Source organism: Trachinotus anak, unplaced genomic scaffold (assembly GCF_046630095.1).
Source record: "Trachinotus anak isolate AG129_WGS33_773 ecotype Australia unplaced genomic scaffold, CSIRO_AGI_Tana_v1 ptg000028l, whole genome shotgun sequence".
NCBI classification, from domain to species: Eukaryota; Metazoa; Chordata; class Actinopteri; order Carangiformes; family Carangidae; genus Trachinotus; species Trachinotus anak.
Window position 1 is genome coordinate 18819464 of NW_027273879.1, and position 27842 is coordinate 18847305.

At 41.6% G+C, this 27842-nt stretch overlaps 1 protein-coding gene across 1 annotated transcript in view; it reads left to right on the forward strand.

Annotated features, from left to right (window-relative positions):
* LOC139611330 (ephrin-A5b-like) overlaps positions 1–27206 on the forward strand; it is an 83435-nt gene extending 56229 nt beyond the window's left edge. Inside the window, exons 2-5 of the mRNA XM_071465913.1 lie at positions 10848–11140; positions 20496–20561; positions 20700–20780; positions 22494–27206. Coding sequence (XP_071322014.1) covers positions 10848–11140; positions 20496–20561; positions 20700–20780; positions 22494–22618 — 565 coding nt within the window. The 3' untranslated portion in view covers positions 22619–27206. The remainder of the gene's footprint in view (positions 1–10847; positions 11141–20495; positions 20562–20699; positions 20781–22493) is intronic.
* Positions 27207–27842: the final 636 nt, after the last annotated feature.

Sequence of the window (27842 nt, forward strand, 5' to 3'; positions counted from 1 at the left end):
CTCCCTGGGGTGCAGTAAAGTGATAGGGCAGCATAGGGGGCTCGAATCGCCCCTGGGGAGGGAGGTCAGAGGTGAGAGTCTCTGCCCTGCCGAGCCAGGATCAGGGCCATGTTAGTCAAACATGCTTCAGGTGGGGCCTTCCTTCTGTTGCTGCTGCTTAGACTAGCACACATCTGGGTTTGTGTGTGTGTGTGTGTGTGTGTGTGTGTGTGTGTGTGTGTGTGTGTGTGTGTGTAGATGTACATTATCCTGTCTAAGTGTCTCAGCATATTCCTCTGTGTATTAATAAGTAAATAACATGTATTTTCACATTTACATATATACATTTATATAGATTTGATTTGAGCTTAAAGGTCCCATATTTGACACTTTTCCAGTTTTTTATTTGAAGTGTCGATATCCATAAAAAGATATATTTGTGGTTTTAAGAACCAAAAAGCATCTCAGCGTAGTTTTACATCTCCTCTCTCAGGCTTCTCTCTGGAGATCGAATAACAACAGGTCAGTCAGCCAATCAGAAGAGAGGATATGATCCTCTCTTCTGATTGGCTGACTGTTTTCTGAGTGATTGACTAAAAATAAAGCAGATTTCAGGTAAACACTCAGAGAAACCAAATCTTGCAAGGTTGGATAGTGGGTCCAGGTGGGCGGGGCCTGGGGTGTGGCTGAGAACACTGACTGTTTTGTTGTGACATCACAAAGTTCCAGAAGTCCTGACGGCTGGTTTTAATGCTCAGTTTCTGAATACAGGCTGTGTGCATTTCTCTGTGGACTGAGGCTTTGATACTTTCACAGTATTAATATAGAACCTAGACCTGCTTTACAATCAAAAAGACATGGAAATGTCACTTTATACAATATAGGACTTTTAAATTGCTCACGTACAGCATCAAATGAATAAAATAACAAAACACTAAAATAAAAAAATATTAATCATAGAGACTAAGATCCTAAAATGAACTGCTGAGACACAACAAGTAGGGTGATTGTATATTTGCATTTCCTGACTTGATCCGCTGTTCTTCATTTACACGTAGTGGCGTAAGCTCAAATGAAACTGTCTCCATGTGATGTTCATGAAGAGCCACATGGACCACACATGTCAGCCGTATGTGTGAGCATATACACCTGTACAGACAAACTGTATGTGCTCTTGACTTTAAATAAGTTCATAACAATCCACTTATCAAAAAAATCTTGGTAGTTTTCTGTCATTTAAAAAGTAAAGAAAAAAGAGAACTTTACAGTTACAGTCTCGTCAGCAAGGAACTTGTAGTAAATAATCAGACAGAGGATGATGAGATGGAAGCTGAGCAGGAAACAGAGAGCGAGAAGGAATCCAGTTTACAGGAAAATGCTGAAATGAATGAAGCGTGAAGCATGTCATGGGGAATTGAGTTTTTTGAATGGACTTTTTAAACTTCACCTTCCATCCCTCAGCAGCCCCTGAGACAGACGACGGCGAGGTCAGTCCGTCACCTGGGCTCAGACACTGACCAAACACCGGCTCTCAAGCTGAATAATGGGCTGTCACTAACCCCTGACCTCAGCTCAGAGTCTAAGGTGTCAGATCAATATCGGCCCGAGCACAGCGAGTGGCTCATCTGACGACAGGCATCTCGGGGTGTTCAGCCTGATTGCACTGTCTGCGTGCTCTGCAGGATCATCCACATTAAGCTTAATTAAACATTAATTCATTCAGTATACCGTATGATCATCGCCATAATCACATGGAAGCACAGTGAAGTGTGGCGTTCTGCATTTTGTTCCTCAGTACACTTGCCAGGCAGGTGCTGATGGGACATATTTCAGGGAGGTTATTTTAACAGGACCTGTTCTGGGCCTCCTGGACTTCCACAATGTGGCATGAGAGGTGGTCGAGTAGGTGCTTGTGTGTCTGGACCCATGTGCTGCACTTACACCCGCAGATACGATACGAACACTTCATGTTTGTCAAAAGCTCCGATTCTGTGGTCGGAACATTGTGTTGTTGTAAACTGGCGTCATGGCAACCTGAACAACCATGTTTGGCACAGAGGGGGCTTATGAGTCAGTCTGTCGGCCCCTTGGGGTTTTACACTGACTGAATGACGGATCCCTGCTGTGTGTGTATGCACGTGTGTGTGTGTTGACTGACACTAACCCCATGCTGCTGTTGCTGCTTTGACCTCCTTAACACCAGAATAGCTTTGTCAGTAATTAACCAGCCCCGTCCATGTAAGACAGGAGGAGAATCACTTGTCTCACTCAGTCAGAAATATTCATCTTAAAGGGTCAGTTCACTCAAATCAAGACACACACGGTCTGATTTCCTGCTGTGTTTTTGAGGAAATACATACAGTGATCAGCTGGTAATAGTTTCCAATAATAAAATAGTAATAAATGAATATTTACTTGGGTTTAAAGGGCCAAACCACAGATTTTACACTTGAAGATCAGATGCAGATTTGTGCCCAAAAAATATTTTCCCCTATAAACCACTATTATAATAGACATCTGCACAACATCTGGAACTATAAACGAGGTCAGTTTTTGGTCTTTCTATTATGAATTTATACTCCATGGAGGATTATATTTGTTTTATTTGCGAGTGATTAGTCATCACAATGTTAAGTGTAGGGCGGGAGCAAAGAAGCATTGCCAGCAGGGGAAATCTGAATGTGCATGTGCAGTGGAAGCAAACCCAGATGCTAGAAAACGTTTCTGGCCTCTGCACCAGACAAACAATTCTCATTCAAGTGACTGGGTGCCATCTTTGAGTCCAGTATCCAGATCCCATAATTTATCCGTGGAATGAGTTTGGAAGACATGTGGCAGGCAGGGAGGTTCTAATTGAAAGGTATTATTTAGTTGCATTGTGGGAAATGTAGGCCTGACTCATACCAGACACTGCAAGTCAAGATATGTCAGCATTTGCTGCTTCAGTTTTGACCATTCGGTTTTAAATTTGGAGGATATTGGAGTCTACCGGCCTAATGGATCCACCTTACTGAACCATGGGAAAGGCCCTTTACATGCAGCTTTTCTTTCAAGGACATTCCTATTTCCTTTAAAAACTAAATTATTATAAAAATTAGAAAAAAATTAGAAAAACTAAATTGATAAGTCCTTTACAAGAACTTACTCAGGAATGTTTAGGACAGTGGTTCCCTCCACAAAGGTATTGCAAGTGGGCTGACAAACCATTTGCTAAACGGTACAATTTTGGTGAAAAAAATTTGATAAAAAATGTATCTATAAATAATATTTTTGAATGTTTTAAAACTAAATGATCTTTAAAAACATTAAAAATTGTTAAAATGTTTTTTGTTTTTTTCGTATTAAGGCCTATCACTGTGATAAGTGAATGATGGCATCTTATTTGTTGCTGTTGCATGACCACATGATATACTTGTTTGCTATCTCAGTCTGGAGTATCAATACTGTTAGCTGTTTAGCAGCAGGAAGAATTAAAGGGGAGAGAGTCAAGAGACAGATGGTAAATCAAAAGTGAAACAAAAGAGAAAAACTGAGCTTCCTACGTGTTTCCCCTGTTTTTAGTTGAATCCTGAATGTTCAACCGTTGTCATTCAAATAAAAAGTGCTCTGAGAAGGCATCATTTGACGTCTATATTGTTATCCTGTCGAATGTGGGCCGCAAACATTTTTGAGATTGTCAAGTGGCCCATGACTTGGAAAAGGTTAGGAAAAGAAATAATGAATTTAACCAGAATGTTCCTGTTTACATCTAACATTAACACTGAAGGTCTGAGAACTTGGGCTCATTTTTCAAAATGAGAAAAAACAGGAAAACCTCATTACAGGAAAAACAAAAATAAATTTCTCACTCTTGACATCAATTGAGCCAGTTTCCAGTTTTTCTCACTGTGCTTTCTGGTGCACAAGGTACAAAAACAACAAGGCCTAATCTGCAAACAGACAGAGATCAGACTATACATGAAGCTTTACATAACACGCTCTCTGTCTGTGTGTTTGCCTGGCACACAGTGTGTCTGCAGCTGCACTGCTGGACGAGTTAGTGATTGGCACAGTCAGGACCACCAGGATCCATAAGCGGAGCGTCCGCTCTCGCTCTTCCTGTCTCTGCTTCCTCTCTCCAAGCCTCTGTTTTATTTTTGAACTACCTGAGGTGCCGTCCCACGAGCAGCAATGTGTTTCCAATCTGAGGCCATTTATTCACCTTCTCTGATTTAGTTCCCAGCAGGAAAAACCCAGAAACAGAGAGCTGTCTATACTTTACAGGCTCCATTTTTCCCATCTCTCTGCTGTCAACGCCCAGTCCGACTGAGCCCCCTGGCAGACACATTATGTGTTTAAATGCACTGTGTGTGTGTGTGTGTGTGTGTGTGTGTGTTTGTGACTCCATGGACAGATGTGTGTATATAATTAGCAGACTAAGTAATAATGGCTTTAAACTCCCAGCGGCGAAAAGCTTTGAATGATGTGGAGGGAGGGTTATTGGGACATCCCAGCCCTGAGGGCAACAGTATGGACGGACCCCATCTGGTGACATCACATCACATGACCAAGGCTTGATTCCCCCTTTTGGCCCCATAAAGAGTTCCCCCTAGAGGCTGTGATCAGGAACGACAGGGTTTAACTGTGAGTGTGTTTTTTAAAGTCAGTTAGTACACATCGGTTTGTGGAGGAGTAAACAGAGGGACTTGATATAGAAGCAGCATGAGGTCTGTGGTTTGTGTGTTCACTTGTCTTTCAGTGAAGATATTATCACTGTGTGTGTGTGTGTGTGTGTGTAAAGACAGAAGCTTTATGTGTTTCTGTGGGCCCAAAGCATCTCCTCTTTTCTCCCTTTGTGGAATAACCCTGGGAAGCTGCCCCTCGCCTGACCCAGCTGTGTTCATGAGGAAAACATCCAGAGGGTTTTATCCTCTTTTCCTCCCCTGTTTTCTTTCTCCTGCCTTCTTTTTTTGCCTTAATTTTTCTTCTTCTATCTCTTTTGTGCTTCTCTTCCCCCTCCTTTTCCTTGCTCTTCTTCCTCTTGCTCTTTTCCTCCTCTATTCCTCCATTCCTTTCCTCTCCTCTAATCATCTTGTCTTGTTTCGTCTCCTCTCTTCTTCTTTCTTCTATATTCTTGTCCTCCATTCTTCTCCCACTTTTTATTCTTCCCTGTTCTCTTCACTTGTACTCTCCTCCTTTCTCTTGGTTCCTCTCTTCGTCTCACTTTGCTCTCTTCTACATCCCTCTCCTTTTCCTTTTCCTCACTTTCATTTTCCTCTCCTTCTCCTTTCCACTCACTTTGTCCTTGGGGTAGGAGAACCTCTTCTCCTCACCCCCCACTCTTCTACTTCCACTCCTCTCCCTCATCTTTGTTTCTCTTCTCCTCCCATTATTCTGTGTTCTACCCTCTTGTTCTCCTCTTCTCCTCTCTCCATCTCCTCTTCTCTTCTCTCCATCTCCTCTGGCTCCGGCTCTTTACAGTTTTCAGTTCTTGTAACGACTATAAAACTGTCACGAACAAACTAACTAATTAGGTTTTTGCCTCTCCTCACTTCTCCCTTCCGCTCAGGACCATAGCTGCCACTGAAGACAGTGAGACGTTTTTTTTTTTTTTTCCTGGTAATTTGCTGGATTTAGCAACCTTTAGGGATTAATTATTTCTTGCTGTATTTTCCAGTATTTTTACACTTACTTTATATTTATATTTGACAGTTTTAATGCCTGTGAAATAACTAAAATCGGCACACCTGAATACATGACGGGCGTGTCGGAGAAAAGCACAAGTTTAAAGAGACCAAAACTTCAGAAATGAATATACAGTACATACCAACAGTAAGAAAGACACTTATTTTTTAATTTTCTTTTGTGCCAACAAAATAAATAATAAAGAATTCACTATTTCTTTACCAAATTTAATTGCTGGCCGCACGGAGAGGGCTCTGAAACAGCGTTTAGACCCTCATGTTGGGAAATAAAACGCTCTGTGGTTCTGCAATTTTCCAGTGATTTCCTTCAACATTTCGTGGAAATAAAGACAAAGGTCTTTCAGTTAGAGTTTAGTGCGTCGGGTTGTGTTTATGAGCACTTGTTGATTGCCAGAGGAAACTTTTAGAAAATAAAATCGAACCACTAATGGAACAGGCTGAATAAATCGAAGGGAACAGTCCTCCCATTTGCTCTCCTCTCTTCTACTGCTCACCATCTACCACCCACCGTCACCAACTCCCCCTCCTCTCTTTGTCTGATTCCCTCCATACTGGCTCTGCCATACCTCACCTGTGCCAGGCCAAACACACCAGATGGGGCTGAAGAAAGTAAACAAGTGTGGGGGGGGGTGGCAGGGGGGTGACTGAAAAGAAGGATTATCCGTAGATGTGTGCTTTGTTAAGAGCTCCAGCTACTGATTCATTGATAAGCCTCCTTTAACTGGCCGTGAGTAATTCAGGCAATCAGGGATCATTAATCCCCAAGACAAATGGATTTAGGATTTAGGTGCTTTTATTTTGTTAATGGCTCGTTATGACACATTTTTAACCGACAGTTGAACTTTTTTTTTTCTATCAAAAGCCTGAACCCTCGATCAGCCTCCACCACCACCTGCTGCTCAGAACAACGCCACAAGGAAAACACAACTGTTGAAATTGCCTCTATCAGCCCTGAGAAGGCTTAATGACTCACTAAATAGCCGATAACGGCAAAGCCATCTAGAAACAAAAAGCAGATGAATAAATCTCGCTGGTAATGAAAATGAAGAAACCCTGATGCTGAAGATTACAGAGAGCACTGCAGAAGGTTTCGAGCTCGGTAAACGAATGAGGGTTTCTCACGCTTCAGGCCGGTCCACGGAAGGAAGGGGGGGTGTTGACAGGCGGATCAGAGTCTAGTGTGGACATAGCAGAGATCAGAGCACAGATCAGCAGGAGACAGTCTTTGGTCAGCCTAATTTAAAAAGAAGAAACCAGAAGACAGTGAGAGTCGAAATGTCATCTCCCACATCTTGAGTTGGGCTGCGTGTTTACAGCTCCGTGTCTCTGCAATATTTCATTTCTGCCACTCAAAAACCTCCTTATAGCCTCCATCTGGCAAACATCTGGCGCGTGTGTTGGTGCTCTTGCTTCTCTCACTAAGCATTTTATCATCTTTTGTAACACCTACAGTCCATATTTTAGCCTCTTAGCTGCATACGGTTGACACATCCAGTGATCTGATCATAAATGGAGGGGGAAAAAAAAAGCATCTTAGACAAGAGTAAAAAAAACTACCAACTCTACAAAGGACTGTTTATTGCATGCAGACAAGAATCCATGGTGTTTTCAGGCCCGTCGCTAAGTATAAGCATTTATAATGATTAATGAATGAATGAAAAATGGCAGCCTGGGGAAATCAGATGTCTATCTAACATGTTTCCTCTGTCTACAGGATGGGTGGTTTCCAATCATATATTGGTCTTATTATTTTTTTTTTTGTGCTTCTTATTTACTTCTTCCTGCCTGATCTTATCTTACTTTTATTATTCAATAATATCTTGTGTTGCATTTGTGTTTATTTGCATAAGTTTTGAGAAGTTTGGCTCCCTCACAATATAAAATAGGTGAATGGAATTTTTAATTTTTTTTTTTATTTTTATTTTTTTGTGGTAAAGTTTTTAACTCACATTTCATATTCAGGAACAACTTGTCTTCCCATGCAAAAAAAAAAGTGTCCCCATTTCCCTGGATAATCCCCAGAAGTGTCAACAGTGTTTACAGTGTAGGTTGATGCCCGGAGTAAACATTGTCCCTGCTACAGTCACAATCTGAATGTATCTGAATATAAATATCCAGCTGGAAACAGGGTCATCGCCACTTTCACAAACTTTTTCCCCACCTTTATGGCACAGTGGTATTAGTTAGAAATTCTTCTTAATCCTGACTAATCTCCGTTGTTACTCCTGGGTCAGGTTTGATTGACAGCCACTGACACTCGCAAGGTTAAAGCGAAACATTTAAGGCTTAGTCCGGACACAGAAGGACAAAGCAGGCGATCCCACAGTGCTTCTGGCTGGGGACGTGATACGGTGGAGCCGGCTGACCCCTGGTAGTCATAATATTAGCCAGCAGCTCTGAAACTGAGGCTAAGAGAAGCCATGCTGTGTCTGCCTGGAGCCAACGCGCTCAGCTGGTACTGCGGGGGGGGGGGGGGGGGGGGGGGGGGGGAGAAAACAAGAGCTTCGGTTTCTCGTTTGACCAGACTATAATTAGAGAGAGAAAAAGATTACAATATGGCTGACGATGCCACAAGACACCCACACACCCCGCTATCATGCGCACGCACGCATCCGCTGAGTTGTGGCCCCTGCAAGCCCAGTAGGACGGCCACTAATCCTGCAGCACATTTACAATCTGTGCAATGACAACTTGATACCCCCAGCAGGCTGCGGCGAGCACACACCTCTCTTTATGCTGCTCCTGCCTCCCCGAAGCCCCGACATGTACGTGTCAGCGGCAACAGCTGCGTCTCGACCCCTCCCTTCCTGCCACACCTGGCCTCAGATCAGCTGACTGGTGTTCCCATTCTCTGGGCAAGGAGCAGGAGTAGGTGTAATATCCGACCTCATGGCCAGTGGAACGTCAGGGTTTCACCATGCTCCGGTGAGGTCACTCGCATCGGATCGTCGGCCTGCTGCGTGCTCCAAAACTCCAGCTCTGTCTCCCCTGATGGTCCTCACTGTGTCAGTGAACAGAGGTGGAGTATTGAAAACATCCGCAGTATGTCAGTGTGTCACTGATACTGAACTGCGGGCCATTAGCAGCTACAGAGACACAACCATCCGGCCGTCCAAGCCTAATCTGTCTCCGCTAAAAGCCTCAGAAATGCAACCTTATACGGCGCCTATGGGAATATGTGTTTCCAATCACTCTCCCCAGGAATGAATACCTGGCATATCCCGTCGCCGCACTCTTTCCCCCCTTTTCTCCTGTCCACTCGGTTTACAGTAAACAGCAGGCGGAAGATCTCGGGGCTCTTTCAAGGCGATGCTTGAGAACAGGCCTCATTTTCCCAGACTCAGAGATTCCACAAGGGGCTCCTACATCAAGCTGTCATGTTGGGCTAATGAAAATCTCATTCTACGGAGGGATCCTCTTAAAGCTGCTAAAGGCACATGCTAACCAGGGGATTAGCCCTGTAACGCTAGGGGACTTTAATTTCAGCACCAGTATAAGTCATCACTGCAGAGCACTAACATTGATATATGGCTTAGGACTGACTAGTGTGTGTCGTAAGAGGTTTCTGGGGCGGGTGTGTTGCCGGGGGGATTCGGTTTAGTCTCACAAGAGGGTCGGGATGATTGAGACTGACATGATGAGATCCTGTAAACAAAACCAGAGGAGCTGTAGCCTGAATGTGTCTCTCACAGTCCGGCCCCGGTTTGCGAGCACATGTGGCAAATTTTCCTTCAGCTGTGGCCCCGCTAGGAAAGCCAAACTATCATGTGTTGTCATCAGGATTTGAAGAACTCGTAACTCCGAGGAGAATGCATCTTCAATGAGCATGTTGGCGAGAGAGTCCCCAAACAAATCAATGAGTAACTGTCTGCGCACTTAAACAGCTGCTGCCGACGTGCCCCTGAGCAACGTGCCGCTTCAGGGCATGTGAATGTTAAACGTGTTCAAACCGCAGGAGGCTGCTGCAGAGAGAGCGTGCATGCTCAGCGTGTTCGCACTGGATAAATAAATCATTAGAAAGGTCAAGATCAGCGATCACATGATCTCGCAGGATGCCATTGTGGGAATTATCCTTGCATGTAGAACAATCACCTCAACCGATCATAGATTAATCATGTTAGTATTATTGCTGACACACACAAAAACTGCCCTTCTCTGCGGTTTATGAACACAACTGATTCCAGTCATGTAAGCACAACTGGTCACAAGCCTCTGTGGTGTGAATGAAAAGCATGGTTTTATGAATGTATGTGTCTGTAGACTTAAAGCTGTCCTGTTTTTCTTGACTTTCTGTATTTATCATCAAAACACACATGTATGTGTCCCTTTGTGTTTATGTTGATGCACTTCCTTCCTCATAAAACATTTTGAAACCTCACATCCATATTTCCCCGTGTTTCCATAGTTAGCAACATGACACACGTCAGTCACTGGACTAGTGTGAAACCACTGGTAGGACTGTGAATTGATTCAGCTGTGAAAAAAAAGGGACCCACACATTAAAACACTGCCCCATAGAGCAATTAAAGGTCCCATATTATATAAAGTGAGTTTTTTATGTCTTTTTGATTATAAAGAAAATATAGGTGGTATTTTAATGCCATGAATGTATCAAAGTGCTCAGTCCACAGAGAAATGCACACAGCCTGTACTCAGAAACTGAGCCTTAAAACGAGCCATCAGGACTTCTGTAACTTTGTGATGTCACAGCAAAGCAAAGCAGTCACTGCTCTCAGCCATGGTCCAAGCCCCGCCCACCTGGACCCACCATCCAACCTTGCAGGATTTTGTTTCTCTGAGTGTTTATCTGAAATGTGCTATATTTTTATTAGATCTCTCAGAAAACAGTCAGCTCACCGACCAATCAGAGGAGAGGCCTGAGAGAGCAGATGTAAAACTACATTGAGATAGTTTTTAGTTCTTAAAAGCACAAATTTATCTTCTTATGGATATCAACACTTTGAATAAAACACAGGAAAAGTGTAAAATGTGGGACCTTAAAGGCCAAAAACTCAACCGGGTATCTTTTGAAATTCATGCAAACAAGGACTTAAGATCTGACTCACCTGAGACTCACTAAAGACTTGATTTGAAACAACACAGCAATGCAGATTCATTGCTTTTCTGCACAATCTCCTATGGGTATATTCACACCTCCCTCTTTTCTGTTTCCTTCTCCTCCAGGTTTTATCGGGGTGACTACCACATCGACGTCTGCATCAACGACTACCTTGACGTCTACTGTCCGCACTACGCTGGCCCGGTCTCCGACGACAGGGCCGAGCGCTACGTCCTCTACATGGTGAACTACGACGGCTACAGCTCCTGCGACCACACGGCCAAGGGCTTCAAACGCTGGGAGTGCAACAGGCCTCTGTCGCCGAACGGACCGCTCAAGTTCTCTGAGAAGTTCCAGCTCTTCACTCCCTTCTCCTTAGGCTTCGAGTTTCGCCCCGGCAGAGAGTATTATTATATCTGTGAGTACAAACTTACCTCAGTGTATTATTCACACAATTTACTGTACTTTTTTGAAACCAACAGAAATGTGCTAAGAATCACCAACAATGTTTGGTCAGATTTGTAATCTTTTGACTTTTTTTTAATCTTTTTGGGAATTTTCCAGCTTTATTAGACAGGTCAGTGTAGAGACAGGGGGAATCACATTCAGCAAAGAGTCCAAACTGGGGACTTGCCTTCTCAGAGCAAATGTGCTCAAGTGGTATGCGCCCTAATCACTCGGCTATATTATCAGACATTTCCTAAAATCAAGTTGAAATTTAAATTCTTGTATAGCTGTTTACATGATAACATTTATCACTTGGTAAGTTTTCTGTTAAATGAAAAAAATACTTTTGTAGAACTTTGTCAAAGTAAGGTACCAAAAAAATGTCATTTTGTTATCAGCACTGAAATTCAGGTATAATAACAGGACTAGTGAGAGAGATTCACAGCAAAAAACAATCTCTACCTATGCCTCACATCAGAAGATCGATATCAGTTTCATCCTGGAATCTGGCAAAAACACAGCAGCAATGTTTGGGGTTTGTTTTGCAAGTCCTTGGAAAAGAAGGCCAAGCCAAAACACGAGCCAGGGGGAGCAAAACATCTCTGCTGTCGAGGTCTCGTCTGAAGCATCTTTTGTTGCTGACTGGCTGAGCTCAGTTTTCTCCTCCTCGTGAGAAGACTTGGGAAAACAAGCAGCTGGGAAGTCATGTTTTCATAAGTGAAGTCAATGCCCTGAAGGTGCAGAGGAGAGAGACTAAATGAGATACACTGAGCTCCATGGTAGATTTTCAGGAATTTAGCTGACACTTGTGGTCAGAGGAGCTTTATGGGTATTAACAGGAACAGGAACAGGAATAATAAGGAGTGCAAGTGTCAGTGGAAATAGAGAACTATGTTGGCTTCACAACAGAGTACATTTAGTTTTTCTTTTATGCAGCTTCCCAGCCTCCAGACCCAGAGCAGGTGTTTCAGAAAGCTTGAAAATCAAAACTCATTTAAAAAAAATATACAGTTTGGCTCATCTGACCAGTCTCCAGAGAGGGGATGTTTTTTTTTTTCTGGTGAACTGCAAATCAGGCTTCACATCTGTTGGCTGGTCAGTGATTTGACCCTTTGAACAAAGATTTCCCCTTTAAAGTAGCTTTACAGTCAGAAACCAAAACTCTTTATCACAGATTTGAGTAAATCCACTTTGTATCTTTGATACAAAGCTCCACTAGAAGCTGAGTTTATGATGACAGACACAAGCAGGTTTGAGATCACAAGGAACATTTTCTATGATTTTGTCCTTGCAACATTTTTGTCTTTGCCTCGCTGATCTTAGACTGTGTGACAAAATGCACATCTGGAATCACAAAATCATCAAATTTGTCCTGATGCAAGTTTAACCAAATCTCAAACGGTGTTCTTGTTGCAGTATTTCGTGTCATGATTCATTGCCCTTCACTGCATGTTTCTGTTGGACCTCTGCATTTGTTGGCTAGTCTGTGTGACTCTGTTGCATAAAATGTGACTGTTTAGGGAAAATTGTGGTCTATTGTTAGCGCTGCCAGAGAATTACTGATGTTTTTGCAATTCTTTGGATGTTGATAAGAAAAATCATAGATTGCCTAATTCTGCTTCATTTGCTCAGCTGCCCCTGCTTGATGTGAAACTGAGAGAGGATGATGTTCTTGCAGACTTGGATGATGATTGATCATCCAAAGAGAGAGAAAGAAAGGCAGAGACAGCCCATATGGCTTTGAGCAGTTTCAGGCCATATGGACTATCTCTCACTGACTCAGATTCATGACTCATCCATCAGATCGTCGTTCACCAAAGACACTTTTTTTCCTCCTCTGAGGACATGGGATCTGAGTGCGGTATGAAATAACAACAGACAAAGACACCTCAGGGAACATACCATGACCTTGTAGTCAGAGCATTTAAGATAATACCAATATTTGTCCTCATTGTGTAGAGTTGTGTAGTTGGAAAGAAGAACTGCTTCAGGAAGTTTTTCTTTGTTTTTTTTAACCACTAAATTCCAATGTGAAAGTTTTCTTTTAATGATATCCTCCATGTTCCTCATTCCGCAACACTGGAGTCACCTGGATAATGTAACAGGACTATATGTTTATCTTCTAAGAAGTCATCATTTTCTGTCAATTTTTATGATGAATGGATCTAAATACTACAATACCCACGAGCTTCAGCTGCTGTTGCTGTGGAGAACAAAACAAGGCAACACATTTGCTGATTTCATCTAAAACAGACTCTGGAAGTGAACTGATTTAAAGCAGCATTAGTAGATTTTTGAAAGCAGAACAAGCTAAAACCACAACAATGACATATGATGATATGTAATACACTACATACTGTATGTCAAAGAATTTACACATCCAGCAGAGACAGAGAACCATTAGAGTTGTATTTCTGGCCACCTGGAAAACCTCTGCTTTGGTGTCCAGAGGGAAATATATAGTTGTAAATGCTATTACACTGTATTCGTTTTAGCTATACGCTATCTTTGTGTGATTTCTGGTGCATGGTTGGTAGTTTACAGTGGATTTATAAGATCTTTTTCACTGAAAACAGCTGCCTTTTGCAACTGAAAGCTAGGTTGATCAGGGTAAACCAAAATATTAAAGCTGCAGACTGAAAAAACAAAACAATCAGCTAAAAGAGACTAAAATACTCCAGTTCTTAATTCTCTTCACATAACCTACAGTCATTTAATCCATTGTTTATAAGGAAATGTTGATTAGTGCAGCTTTAAGCTGCTGAATCTTTTACCATTTCTGCACAGAGTGAGCCTTAGCTTTAGCTCACCGTTAGCAGTGCACCAACAGAATTTAGACTTGGTGACTCAATGTTTTGGACCAAAAAAGTTTTTATGTCCACAAACTTGACACAAACTCAGAAACTCAAAGAACAAGATATTTTATCATGCAGCTGCTTGACTTTTGTACTAGTTTGATGTCCATCCAAGCCTCGAGGCGCTCCAACTGTCTTAGCACTTAACACTGTCTGTGCAAAAAAAACCAAAAAAAAACAGGAATATTACTTCTGGAGCCTGCCATGTCAGTTTTATTTCATTTGGAATCTTAAAATGCACATCGATGCAGTAAGAAAAAAGTCTTGCTGATCTACAGGAAAAACATACATTTTTCCAGATGGATCCTTGTTTTTCTTTCCATCAGCATCATCCACATCCAGAAACTCTGGCTGCATTACAGTAAACTACTGTATGTTTTATCAGCTGCTGGTATCAGTGTCAAATTGCATGTTAACAGTGTCTTGCTGTAGCAAAGCCTGACAATAGCTGATAGTTAATACCTGTTTTGTACATATAATATGGTTTGGGAATCTGAATGACACAGAGAGGGGGTTCATGACTGCTTGTCTGAGTGAAGACAGACACTCCTTTGTCCTCCTTCGAGGTGATTGTCATTCGCCCCAGGCGGGGGGGGGGGGGGGGCAGGAGGCGGGGCCACGTCAAATAGATGACACCTGCAGTTGGCCACAGGCCTGCACGTCTGGCAGACAGACAGACACCGGGGGGAAAGCCTGGTGTGGGATCAGTATTGCGGCTGGTCCTAGAAGGTCAAAGGTCACCAAGATGAGGACAAGGTCTGCGCTGCAAGCTTCTCATGGCCTCAGAGGGCGGCATGTTTTTCTAATAGAGCCGCAGCGGAGCGGGGGAAGCCTGATCCTAATCTCAGGGGATAGAAATCCAATTTTCAGAGGAGACAGTTGAGAGTCTGGCTCTCCCAGTGTGAGAGGAATGACTGTCTCCCTGTAAAGCCCTCGCGCTTCAAACGCCTGGGTCCCACTTCGTACAGCCAGTGCAGATCTACATCGATAATGACATGAACCCCGCCAGCACAGTGCCCCGACAGTTTCCTTTTAGCTTCTCGCAGCTGAAGCAAAGACAAAGGGCTTTGTACACCAGGATAAACAGATCATCACAAAAAAAACACCTGATCCTACAGTAGGTTATTTATATCAGAATCTGTCTAATTCACCTCACGGTTACACTAAAGCATGGCCTGACACTCCATCCCAGCCTGTTAAGTGACATATGGTGCTGGTGGTGAGTGTATGATCAGGGGTCGAGCAGCATAAGACTGAACACGCAAAGTGTGTCTTGAGCGTGTGACCGGGAGGGTTAACCATCACCCCGTCGTCATGATGAGGCAGCGTCAAGATGACCTGACTAACGCTCTGAGTCTAGAGTTGCAGGCAGAGCTGGAGTTACAGTCACGGCGAAGCACGGCGAAGCACGGCTGTGTCGCTCCAGGACAGAAAACCCAGACTCTGACCTCAGTGGCAGACTTGAGAGAGAGGAAGAGAGACAGTTGGATAATTGTGTGTGTGTGTGTGTTGGAATCTGTGAAGGGTCGGTGGTATGGAGAGAAAGAGAAAAAGAGAGAGGGTGAGAAAGTGAGATGAGAGGAAAAACAGAGTAGGAAGGAAGAAAAGATTCTGCAACAGCTGCAACTTTAACATTTTAATAACCAACTGGACAATGTTGTGGAGGATGAAGGATCTTCCAAGGACCTAACATGCGTCTCACATAGATATAATAAGCGACATGTGTAATGACCGTGTACCAAGACAAATCTACTAAAAACCAAATGAAAGCGGATAATTTAAGAGAAATAATAAATGACAAGTGCTGCTGATATATGCTGCTTATACAACGGTCACTTACTAAAAGAAAACAAGAGCATCTGTGTTTATTCCTCTGGAGGCTGAAGTAGTTTTATACTTTCAATTTTGCCCTTAACAACTGCAGCTACTGTTAATGTTACTACCAGTGAATGACTGTATATCTCTTTTTGAGGCTGCTTCTTCGTTTCCTTCCTACTTGTGATTGGTCGACAGGTTTACCTGCTGCACCTACAGAAAGTCTGGCATCTGGCATGATTTTTTTTTTTACCAAACTTCCAGAGATAAATGCAGAGATAAATGTTTAGTCTTAAGACTTTTTTAATGTGAACTGTAAGTCGTCACAACATCTGCAGTTCATTGTGGCTTTGTCAGCTTGTTTTGAGTGTTAGGAGTAATAAGTCATGCATGAAAATAATGAGAACAGGCTGTTTGTCATAGGCTGATAATTGTGATTTCAATATTATGCTATTTAATACGTGTAGACAGTTTAAAACGTGTTTGTTTCAACAGGGAGTTAACAGACAGGCATCAGAGCGACGTCAACAGTGAGATACATGCGCAGGCAGGGGACAGGCAATAAGCCAAAAGGACTGACAGCTTATGAAGAGTTCAACATTAGAATGTGTTTTTGTGTATAAAACTGCAGAACTCACAAAAGTAATGAGTGGAAAATGTCCATTATCTCAGGAGGTAAATCTGCCTGTTAGCTCAGAGAGCAGTTAGCCGTTAGCTCGAGCAGTATGACTAGAGGATGGGTGGATTTTCTGAAGGCGGTGGATGGTTTCATACTGAAAGTGCAGGAATAAAGAGCAGTGTTAAGGTCAGACAGCTTCACACTGTCGCTGTGTGTTTAAGGCTGTTTGATGACTTCTGCTCAGGCTCTGTGTTTGACATGCGTTTAGGGTTTCAGTGTGGGAATGGGTGACAGCTGATGGCTTTGGATGGAAAATGTGTCACGTTGTTATGCTTATAATTTTCCACAGGAAAAAAAAATTAAACAGGCGCACAGAGTCTCTTTTCATGAGCCTGTGCTGCTGACCAATAGCACTGATTGAGTCCTGTATTGACACCGTTTGTCAGGAGTGAAGCTCAGCCTGGTTACAACTCTAACATCAGCTTCTGATTTAATGTAGCACATCTGGTATATTACATGCTAATGTACATGCTAACGTAACTAATGCATTAATGAGAACGAGTACATTAGTGCTCTTAACTCCTGCAGCAGGCAAGTTAATGCTAACATCATTCTTTGCAGTTGATGTTTTTGGTTACTTCTCTGGACCTGAGGAGCTAACCTTGTATAGAGCCTCGTTTAGCATTAGCATTGCAATATGTACCATGTTAGCTGACAGAGACAGAGGTCTGTGATAGGTGGTGTGTGTGTGTGTGTGTGTGTGTGTGTGTGTGTGTGTTACACACAAGTTCACCTGTAAACAGTAATTTCACAAGTTTCCAGGAAACTGCTTTTCTACTGAATGGTGAAAATGTCCATATATAAGCTGTTACGAGTGTGGAAACATTTTTTTCTACCCCAGTGCTGCAATGCACCTCAGTTGTTTGTAAACAGGAAATGTAATGTGAGGCTTAAGTGCTGTTGCTATGGTTACCTGTGGTTTTATGTACCTGGCTCACTGATTTAGTGGCCGGCGCAGCAGTGATAAACACACTTTTTGTTACTTTCTTTTTCTATAGTTTATAGTTTCTATAGTTTTTTCTATAGATTAATATTTTAATCAAGAAATCATCAGGAGATCATCTGATAACCAAAATACTGGTTAGTTTCAGCTGTAATTTTATTCAGAATAATTTTATAAGATTAATCAGGAGTTCTAGACGGGAGCTCTGGACAATAGTTTCTTTCTGTCTTCCAGTAATATCTCTTGATATAGCTGCCCCTGAAGACATTCATGCAAGACTGCAGAAGTAGACTTTTTAATGAAGTTTAAAAAAAAAAGTTATAGAGCGATAACGACAGCTGGGAAAATGAGACAGAAGGAGCACGAGAGGCAGAAAGAGAGATAAAGACAGAGTTTTGGCCAGTGGAGTTCAGAAGCAGAAACTGAGACAGTGAGCTCTCCCGTCTGTTCCCGCCACCGTCAGGGTGTGAGGTAAGTTACTCGATACCCGCTGACACAGACAGAAGCAGCATGATTGACACCGTGTCTCTCCCGTTTATTTCCTCCCTCTGCTGCTTCACTTTCAATATTCCTCTCATGGTGGAGTTTTAAAGAGGAGTTTTATCTCCTCGCAGCCGCGCTGCATCTGATGAAGTGCCTTTTGAAATAAGAGCCTGAGTCATGTGCGACAGTGGAAACACTGACATGGTTTACTTTTATCCGGAATTCACCGGTGGGCCTGAATCCATCACACGGAGCGTCTGGGTGAAAGGATAGAGGAGTGTCTGTAGACAAACTACGGGCACGTCTGTGCACAGATGCACATACTCGGGAAACCACAACCACATACGTGCACGCATGCAAACCCAACACACGGTCACGAATATCCAAACACACTCAGGGTTGTGTGCGTGTTTGTGTGGAGGAGGCAGCAGGAAGGGTCAGAGTATCAATGCACACGAGGGAAAGTGTTAGAGAAAACCTACTGTGGGATGAAGATAAGGCCAGACAGAACATGAAAATATTCTTCTGACAAAAGTGAAGACAGAAGTTGAAGTCATTCGTCACAGCTGGAGACACCCTCAGCACTCTATTAGCAACGTGGTCCCCGGCACTACTTGAAAACTAATTAGTTTTGTTAGCTGTGCAAAACAATCACACCAACTCAAAAAACTATTTTTTTAATCTATGCCTTTCACAATCAGGAAACAGAGGAAATTAGATTTTGTAGGTGAGCATAACAGCGTGCCACACATCTGCAGAAACCACTGCCTGTGGCCAAATTAGACATGGAAGTATGAGGGTGACTTTGAGTTGTTTCATATCAGAAAAATGTGAAGCAGAAAAGGCTTTTACATCAGGACCAGAGGGAAGTTCAGACGGCGAGATAAAGCGAGGTAGAGCTCTTTAGACTGTGTTTAAAGGGGGGTACGAGTGGAATTTTTTTTTTCCTCTGATGAGGAAACAGTCGACCTTGTCTTTTTGTTCCTTTCTGCTGCTGAGCTGGTGTTTATGAATGAAGGTAGATTCCACAGAGTCAAGAGGTCTCGCTTGTAGTGAATGTGAAAGGAGACAGTATTGAGTGTGTTTGCAGAACGAGGACCAGGAAACTTGATGTGATACAACAGGATAGTTTTGCCTCTGACTATGATTTGGCTTAGAGAGACAACATGTAGCATGTTTGCTTTACAGACTTTCAGTATGTACTGAACACACTGTAGTCAAACAGAGAGGAGGTGCCAGGGGCCAACTTCACTGTTCATTCCTCTTTGTCTGCAGTGTTTACAGTTGTGCACAGAAGAGCCCTCTGTGCTCCTACTGGTCACACACGTTGTAAAAGTTGTCAAATTAGGCCACAGAAAGTGTTTTTTGAGGTCACGGGCCCCAGAAGCTGTGTCACTTGTCTTCTGTAAACTACTACCTGGGATAAAAACAAGGAGTTGTTGAGCCTGACATAAAAATTTTTGTCACTAGTACCCCTCACCTGTCACCTGGGACCATCACTGGGCTGATACTGTGTAATGTGTGAACTCAGCATTAGCTACAGTCAATTAAAGTTTTAATATAAACAACCTAATATCATCTTGAAACAACAGGACTTTAGTGATTTTAGATTCTCAGCTGATAACAAAAACATCGTGAACAAGTGAACAGGTGTCCAGACTAGGACACATAATCGCGAACATCTTGGTGCTGCTGGTTGTTATTTTTTTTAGTTCTCGTGCTGTGATGATATTTGAGTTTCAGTATTGATACCAAAACACAGTTTTTACGTTACTTTTACTTTGAAAAAAATACGTTTTTTTTTTTTCATATATTAAAGAAGCCAAACGCTCTTAATTATTGTATTGTTGTTGTTTAAATGTTGTCTAAAAACAAGCATCCATTCATGAACTTTGTCAAAATTTAATTGGCAAAAATTTAATTAAAATCAGGAGCTATTTGGGGGACATGAGGGCCAAATGGTTAAGGCTCATACCACATGAGCAGTAAGTCCCAGTTTGACCTCTGGCCGGCCAGACCACTTGCTGCATGTCTTTCCCTCACTCTCTCCCTGCATTTTCTGTCTGTCTCTACTGTCTCTATCAAAAAAAAAGGTATGAATGGCCAAAAAAGATTACTTAAAAGCTTTTGGATAAAATAACAAAATTTCAAATCTGACCATACATTTGCTACCACCTGCCAAGGATTAGGGCTAAAAAGTATAAAAAATCCCATTTTTATGCCACATTTTCTTGATTAAAGCTGACACTTGAGAATGTTTAGTTTCTGTTTGTTTTGTACAGCTTGGGTTATATTTTTTTATATTGTATGTATATGAAGTCAAATGTGGGAGGGAAGTCAGATTGTCAGATTGTAATGTTCAAGTGCAGAAAAACTGTTTTGTTTCCAACGATGGTGGAATCATCATGATCTCATTGTTGAGCAAAAAAAAAAAGAAAAATGGTGCTGGTCGTTTCAGTCTGTAATCGAGCAGCCTGAGATTAGATCAGGTGAAGCATTTCGAAATGGAAAAGTGTAGGTAACGTGTTTAACGTGTTCTCTTGCTCCACAGCCTCTATCACTGACGACAAGGGAAGACGGAGCTGCCTTCGACTCAAAGTCTTCGTCAGGCCTCAGAGTGAGTCACAGATTGTTGTGTCTACTCTGCCTAGTTTTCCATACTGTTGTTGTGCACCAGCTTGTGATCAGGCTGTGGTAGAGTGACGTTTGACTTCTCTAATCTTCACATCTCCTCTCCCCTCTTTGTTTTTCAAAGACAATTGTGTGAAAAGCACTGGCAGCGTGCAGGAAGGGGTCGATTTTGAGGACAACAGTCAAAACTCCCTAGAACCCAGAGGTTGGTGGGAATATACAGCACATAATGTGTGTGTGTGTGTGTCTGTGTGTGTGTATGTTAGAGATTAAAATGTTCCATAACTGCTGTGTCTGCTGATAAATTTCTTTTCCTTTGTTTTCCTTTAGAATTTTCCTTCATTTCATACATCATGATTGATGAATACTTTTAAAGCGTCTAATCTAACAGAGAGCTGCTGGGATGACGTATTTTTGTAGGCTAACACAGATGTTAGCGTCACCCCGGTTCCCTCGACAAAAATGGGATTTTTACATTGTCTTTTGGATTATTGCTAAAAAAATAAACTCAGTGACAAACCAAAGTTTATGTTACTTACACATTTTGTTTTAATTGTAGTTTGATTTTGCTCTGACCTCTAGTACAAAAGCCTTTGCTCTTAGAAAGTAATAGTTTGTAAAAGCGCAAGTATTAACACAATGAAGCCGTAAAGGTGGACTGGTGAGTAGGTCATTTTTCAGGTTCAGCGTGATGACCTTTAACCTTTGTAGTCTCATTTAGCCACTTGTTAGCAACTAACCTTTTTTAACAGATGTGAAAGCTTAAAGAAATCACAACGTATTTTATGCCCTGGAATAAAATGCGAAAATGTCTTGAGCAGGAACAGGAAGTGCTAAAAAGCTATCTTATTTCTGGGTTTTAGGACTCATTCCTGCAGCACTCTGAGGTTTTGAGTGAAGTACACAAAAGAAAAATCAGCACACAGACTAAATCGGCTTAACTTTTAATTGTGCTATTCATACATTGTGGCTATTATTAAACAAACACTGACTATATATTTTGTATATAGTACATTCTGTAAACTCTAAGGGAAGTGCACTTAGTCTAAGCACTAATTGGCTCATGTGTTAGCCATATACCGGCCAGAGCTGTCTCTTCTTTGGTCATGGCTTCGTCATTATCACCTGATTCAACTGATGAACCTTCTGTCACTAGTATGTGTCAACATTTTTATTGCTGTGTCTCCATGGGTTTTGTTTTTGGTTGACACTATGTAGGGTTTTGCTTGTGCAATGTGGCTGCATTAACACACTTGGGGGCCCTGGGGCAAAAATTTGTTCTGGGCCCCTATGGACCCCCTGTTTGTGTTAAGTTGGTTGAAGGAATATTTTGACATTTTGGGAAATAAGTTTATTCACATTTCTGCTGAGACTCTGCTGAGTCTGCCCATCACATATGAAGCTGCAGCCAGGAGACAGTTAACTGGAAACAGAGCAGCCAACCAGCACCTCTGAGGTTCTCTGATTTACTTTAAACTAAATTACATTTAGCACCATATACATTTTACACAGGCCCCTGGGTTTGGTGCATTATTTGAATAAGTGACGGGGGGTGTGTTAGAGCTAATACTGGGTGCTATGTTGCTCTTTAAGGCCCTTTTCACTTCAGTTTATGCTCTGCTTTAGGGGTGCAAATTCCCAACTAAAGTATTTAGCAGTTATTCAATTTACCACAAACCGACTGACACATGATTAATATGAAGGTGTGGGGCCTGGGGGCAGTTGCAGGCTTTTCCTGGTTGGTAATGCAGCTTTGGTGTACAACTTGTCTGTGCTCATTTATTGCAGTGCATGATGAACAGCCCTCCTCACAGTGTCTGATTTCCTCAGTGTTTTAATACAGAGAAAACAAAACCATCTTTTAATGTCGGGTGCTTTTCCCTGTTACTGAAGATATTTTCCATCTCTCCCCCTTCAGACGGCATCAGTCACGAGTCGCCAGAGCCAGCTCGAAGGGATGTGAATTCTGTCGGTCGGTGCCAGACTTCAGTCCTCCTGCTCAGCTCCGCCCTCATTCTCCTGGCTGCCATCTTGTCTTTATAGCGCCCAGTGTGAGGAATCCTTGCAGGAATGGACTGTCCTGATTGGACCACAGGTCGCCCTACCCTACAACCCCTCCCCTGAAGGAGCACTTTTTAACAAAAAAAATTAGAAAAAAAAACCACTGACAATCTCTCTTAGTGAAGAAGAGAGAGGAAGGGACTTCGACGCTGAAGCCTGTTGTTTTTTGTTTTGACTTTGGAAAATGCCAACTAGTGTGATTCTTGACTTTCCAGTGGGTGCTGACGGTCAAGGCCCCCACCCCCGAGGTAAAAGAGTCTCTTACCTGTTCGCCTCGCTGCTGTTCACAGTATGCAGATGTTACACATTTATTTGCGTTTAATCGAAGCACACATACATGCTTTTAAACATATACACACGTTGAACGCAAACAACACAATCAGTACACTCTTTAGCTCGAATGGCAAAGAAGCACACAGCAGGATCCCTCAAAAGTTTACAGACTTCTAACATCTTTGTGTTCAGGAGCTTCACATAACACCCCCGACATGTAACATGATTAAATCTCACGTCAAAGTGGAAAAAGGTTTCAAAGAAGATCTGGGAGCAACACATCACATCACGGACAGGAAAACAAGAAGGATGTTGTTGCTAAGAGACTGTTGCAGAGGACAAGTGGAGTTACAGGACAGGCCTTTGATGACTTAACCTTCCTCTCAGGTTAAAAAGGATGCATCGTCTCAGACTGTGGAGGGCCCTTGTTGAGAGAAAAAAAAAAAAAAGAAAATTTTAAAGAAGCACTCATCTTTTAGTGTTTGGATAGAGGCGATTTAATGATTGAATAATGTATTTGTTTTTTCTTTTTTTTTAAAAATAAATCACGTAATTCAATTGTAGCAGTCAACACGAGTGTACAGTAAAATATTTGAGCGGAGCGTAGAAGTCAATATGGTATTTTGCCAGGCAAAATGTATTTTCCTATTTATTGTGAAGTCCTCGTGCTTTTTTTCTGTTCTGGTTTAGTCTGTAAGTACAGTAGAAAGGCAATAAAAGACAAGTACACTTACCATCAAAGTTAGTTCAGATTACACACAGTTCATTTGATACAATCATACAAAAACACTGAGTACAGTTTACGTATCTGTTTGGATCGATCGCTGATGATGGTTTTTAATTGTCCAGGAAGAAAAAAAAAAGAAGTCTGATGTGCTATCAGGGTGTAGAAATCATAGAGTATTTGTGTTTCAAATTTTGTCATTAACGAATGTCACAAATGTAGTTTTACAATTACACTATTGCTTTTGTGGATCACTGTCATAACACAACTATTGTATATAGAGGCGAATTTCCTACAAAGTTCAGGGATGTGTCCATGCTTAACATGAGGTCAAAAATGATTTTAGTCTTTCTTTTTCTCTGATCGAGGGGGTCACTCTTCCTCAAATGAAGCAGCACAAGTTTTCTGTGGCTAAAGATGTTTCCGTGAGACAGTGACTGAGTTACAGAGCAGGTGGTAGCAGCGCATACATGTGGGTCTGGGGTTGTGTAGATTCGGTTGCATTCTTTGATGTTGTGTAAAGTGGCGTCTGTACAGAAAATACACCAGGGGCACCCTTGTACTGGTTATTTCTGGAATGAAAAATCGACCACCAGGAGAGATGGAATAAACAGAGCGAGGTGTCCTGTTCTCTCCGGGGCAAACTGAAACTCTACCACCACTGGACCTGAGAGGGGAAAGAGTGAGATGTGAAGCTTTGTAGTGCTCCTGCTGAGATCAATACCCATGTTCTTCTTTATTTTATTTTTTAAAAACAGATACGTGCGGTAAACATATCCTTTCCATGTCAACTGCAGCAGCACTGTTACATTCACATGCACTCACTGCCAAATGAAACCACCGCCCTGCTAGTTTTACAGCTGAAACAGAACCCCTGCAGTACCTGCTCATTTGGTTCAGTGCAATGGAGTATAGGGCCACTTGAGGGGAAAAAACATGTCAGACTGAGATTAAGATAATCATTTTAATATAAAAGCTATAATGATAATAGTCATGAGAATAATCATTTTGAAAAGTAAGACATATTAACAGAATAAAGTTGAATTTTAAAAGAAATGGTAATATAATTTTTTATTTTCAGGAGATTAAATGTAGGTTATTAAATCAGAATTTTACAAGAAAAAACTTTATGGGAGTAACTTTGCAATTGTACAATGACAATAATAGTAATGATAATACAAGAACAAAATTGTAATTTAGAAGAAAGTCAAAATATAATGAGTGTTATGTCATAAATTTACAAAAAAAAGTCACATTATTATAAAAGCCAAATTGTACTCTTACAATAAAGTCATAATATTATACGAATAAAGCTGTATTTTCATGAGAACCAGTCAATATTACAAGAATAAAATTAGATTTCCTAAGTAAGCATCAGATTTTTATTTCCCTTGACAGTGGCCCTACTTCTCTGTCACAGAGACTGCTTGGTGTCAGGGAGGTCAAGCCGAACCGCTGAATATATGATGTCATGGTGATGTCATTAAGGTCATGTTTTCAGAATTTAGAAAACTTCCTCCAGAGCTACAGAGGGCATCAAACAACATTTTCACAAATGAAAGTTTGCAGTGCCCCTTTAAATAGTAATTCACCCTCTCAGTTTACAAATAATTCCTGCAAATTACAGAAGTCTGTGTTGATATTTATTTCTTTCAAATTTGCAGCGTTAAAGGTGCTATATGTACATTTTTGCTATGGCTACATAGCCAACTTTAGGATTCACAGCTCTGTACTTTGCAATGTAGAGGAAACGCTAGTTCAACATGAAACTTTACTTGCCAAGAGCTGTCTCCAGCAGTGGAAAGCAACATCAATAGTAGCTTTTGTTTACCTCCTATTTCTTTAACTTCTTTTCCTCTACTGAAGTTAGCATGCTATCCAGCTAGCCCCAGCCCGTCCTGTCTTGTAATACCAATCTGCCGTCCATCCAACATAAAGAGGATGTAAGTAATCGAACCTATTGTCTTGTAAACACAACAATAGCTGAAGGGTCTCGGTAAGTAGCTGTTAATGCTAACAAAAGCTATGTTGCAATAGCAAAAACTTATGTATAGCACCTTTAATACATTCACATCTCAATACTCCGAAGTGCTGAATTTTATAATATCAGACTATTTGATTTGCTCTTATCCTTCTGTTTCACAGACAAAAACCTAAAGAATATCATCATATCTCTGGAGTGCTGAAGAGAAAACAAAATTGAAATTTTCATATAAGTTTATAATTGGAGGTGGGGATTATTAAATAAATGACACAAATTCAGCATGCTCAGTTTTGGGAGTGAATAAGTATATTCATCATGTTGACTATCAGGGAATAATTTTCAATTTGAGGGCACAAATTACTATGTTGTCAAAAAGCGTTTCCTCTTGACACCTTTCAGCCTCCATACATTTTAGTTTGGTCAACAATAAAAGTCAGCTGTCACTGAAATCTTTGCCTCGAGCCACGCCACAATGAGAAAAACCAATCAGTTAGTTTTGTGGATACTGTGTATCCAACAATTACCCTGTTGTAACATACAGTGTTAGATTCTTTCTCTTTTTCTCACACCTCTTTTGAAGGGCAATTTAACTGACACATTAATGTTCTTAGCAAGAAAAAAAAGTCAATGTTTGTAATAAAAAATGCTTTATTTCATTTTATATGTCTTTTATATGAAATAGAAAAAACAGGATCAACATTGCACCCTCTATGGGTAAATGTGTTCATGCAAACATGGCACATATCAAACATGCAGTGTGGTCAGGTTACAATCATGAATCAAAGGGCCTGAAGAAAGAACAGATGGATCTCCAAGAGCTTGAAAATCCATTTTCTCTCCTTTTTTTAAAAAAAAAAAAATTGCTTTTGTTCATTGTATTGTTGCATCCAAAGTGTCTTCAAGGTGCAGTATGATCTTTGTTTCCAGATGTGGTCTCTCGCTAATCTTCACCTCCAGCTGCTGCGGTTAAGATTGCTGTGACGACATTGCAGGATTCGGGAGATGCGATTGACTTTTCTTGGTGTAGACGCTCGATGTGTTTGTTTGTGGCAGCAGGAGAAAGTCTGTGTTCCACATCAAATTTTGATGTTTCATGTTTTTTGAACAAACTGTGCTACAAGGAGGGCGGGTATTGTGCTCTGAGGACTTCTTCTTCACCTGATTTTGGTACCATGTAGCCTGAAGCTAGCACCACTGTGTCCCTGGCTTGCAGCGTCTGTTCTTCATCCTCTGTATTGAAAAAAAAAAAAAAAAAAAAAAAAAAGGATGTGTGCTTTTGTCAGTGCATCTAGCTTTGGGAATGTTTTGTTACTTAAGCCACAACTGGGTTTTTTTCCCAAACATGACATGGATGTGCCACAAAACTGCACATTTCTTTTAACATTGTAGTATCTGTACCTTGTGCCTATATGAGCCCCATCCTCTCCTGTACTCATCTAAACTGTTCTAATGTCTGTTTCCTGCTCAGTCCCTCACTAGACTTTTCTACAAGAAGGCCATTTCTTTGTAAATACACGTGTTGGAGCAGCTATGACTAACTAAAACAAACAACAAAAAAAGATTTAATAAATATTCCTTTGTCGTTGTAATCATCGTGTCTGGTTTGTTTTGTTAATAGTTATGTAAATGAGTGACAGTTTGTGAAATGGAACGGACATCAAAAAGGCGTGAAGGCTGCGTCGGAGCAGCACGAGCGAGCGCTGGATGTTTGTCTTGGTTGTCACTCGATGCATAATCACACGGGCTGAGTCCGGGGGAAGTGGGTGAACAGCTGTTTCTCTATAATCTGGAGGTAATTCACAGGCTGAAAAAACAAAAACAGAAACAGCTTCGATTAATCTTGCGGGAATGTGCAGCGCTTCAGGGAGCTCTGCCAAGAAAACTCCGTCTCACACGCTCTCTTGCTCCTCGCTCCACTCTGCCTCTCCGGCTGTCTGCTTCAGTTTCTCCCTCTTTTTTTGTGTCTTTCTCAGTCTTTGTCTCCGTCTTCCTCCTCCTTCCTTTGTCTCTCCAGTGACTTTGCCAACCTGATGCAACAACTTTAAGTCGTCATATTGTAGCGCTTCAACAGCATTGTCACGAACACGCAGGGCAATTTGCAGGGAAAGGTCAAGAACACACTGTTCTTTGGTCAAATGTAACAACCTGCTTTATCAACAGTAATAAAGAGCAGCTGAGGTGTCTGAATCAAAGCGTGCTGCACTGCTGGTGGAAATAAATATTTC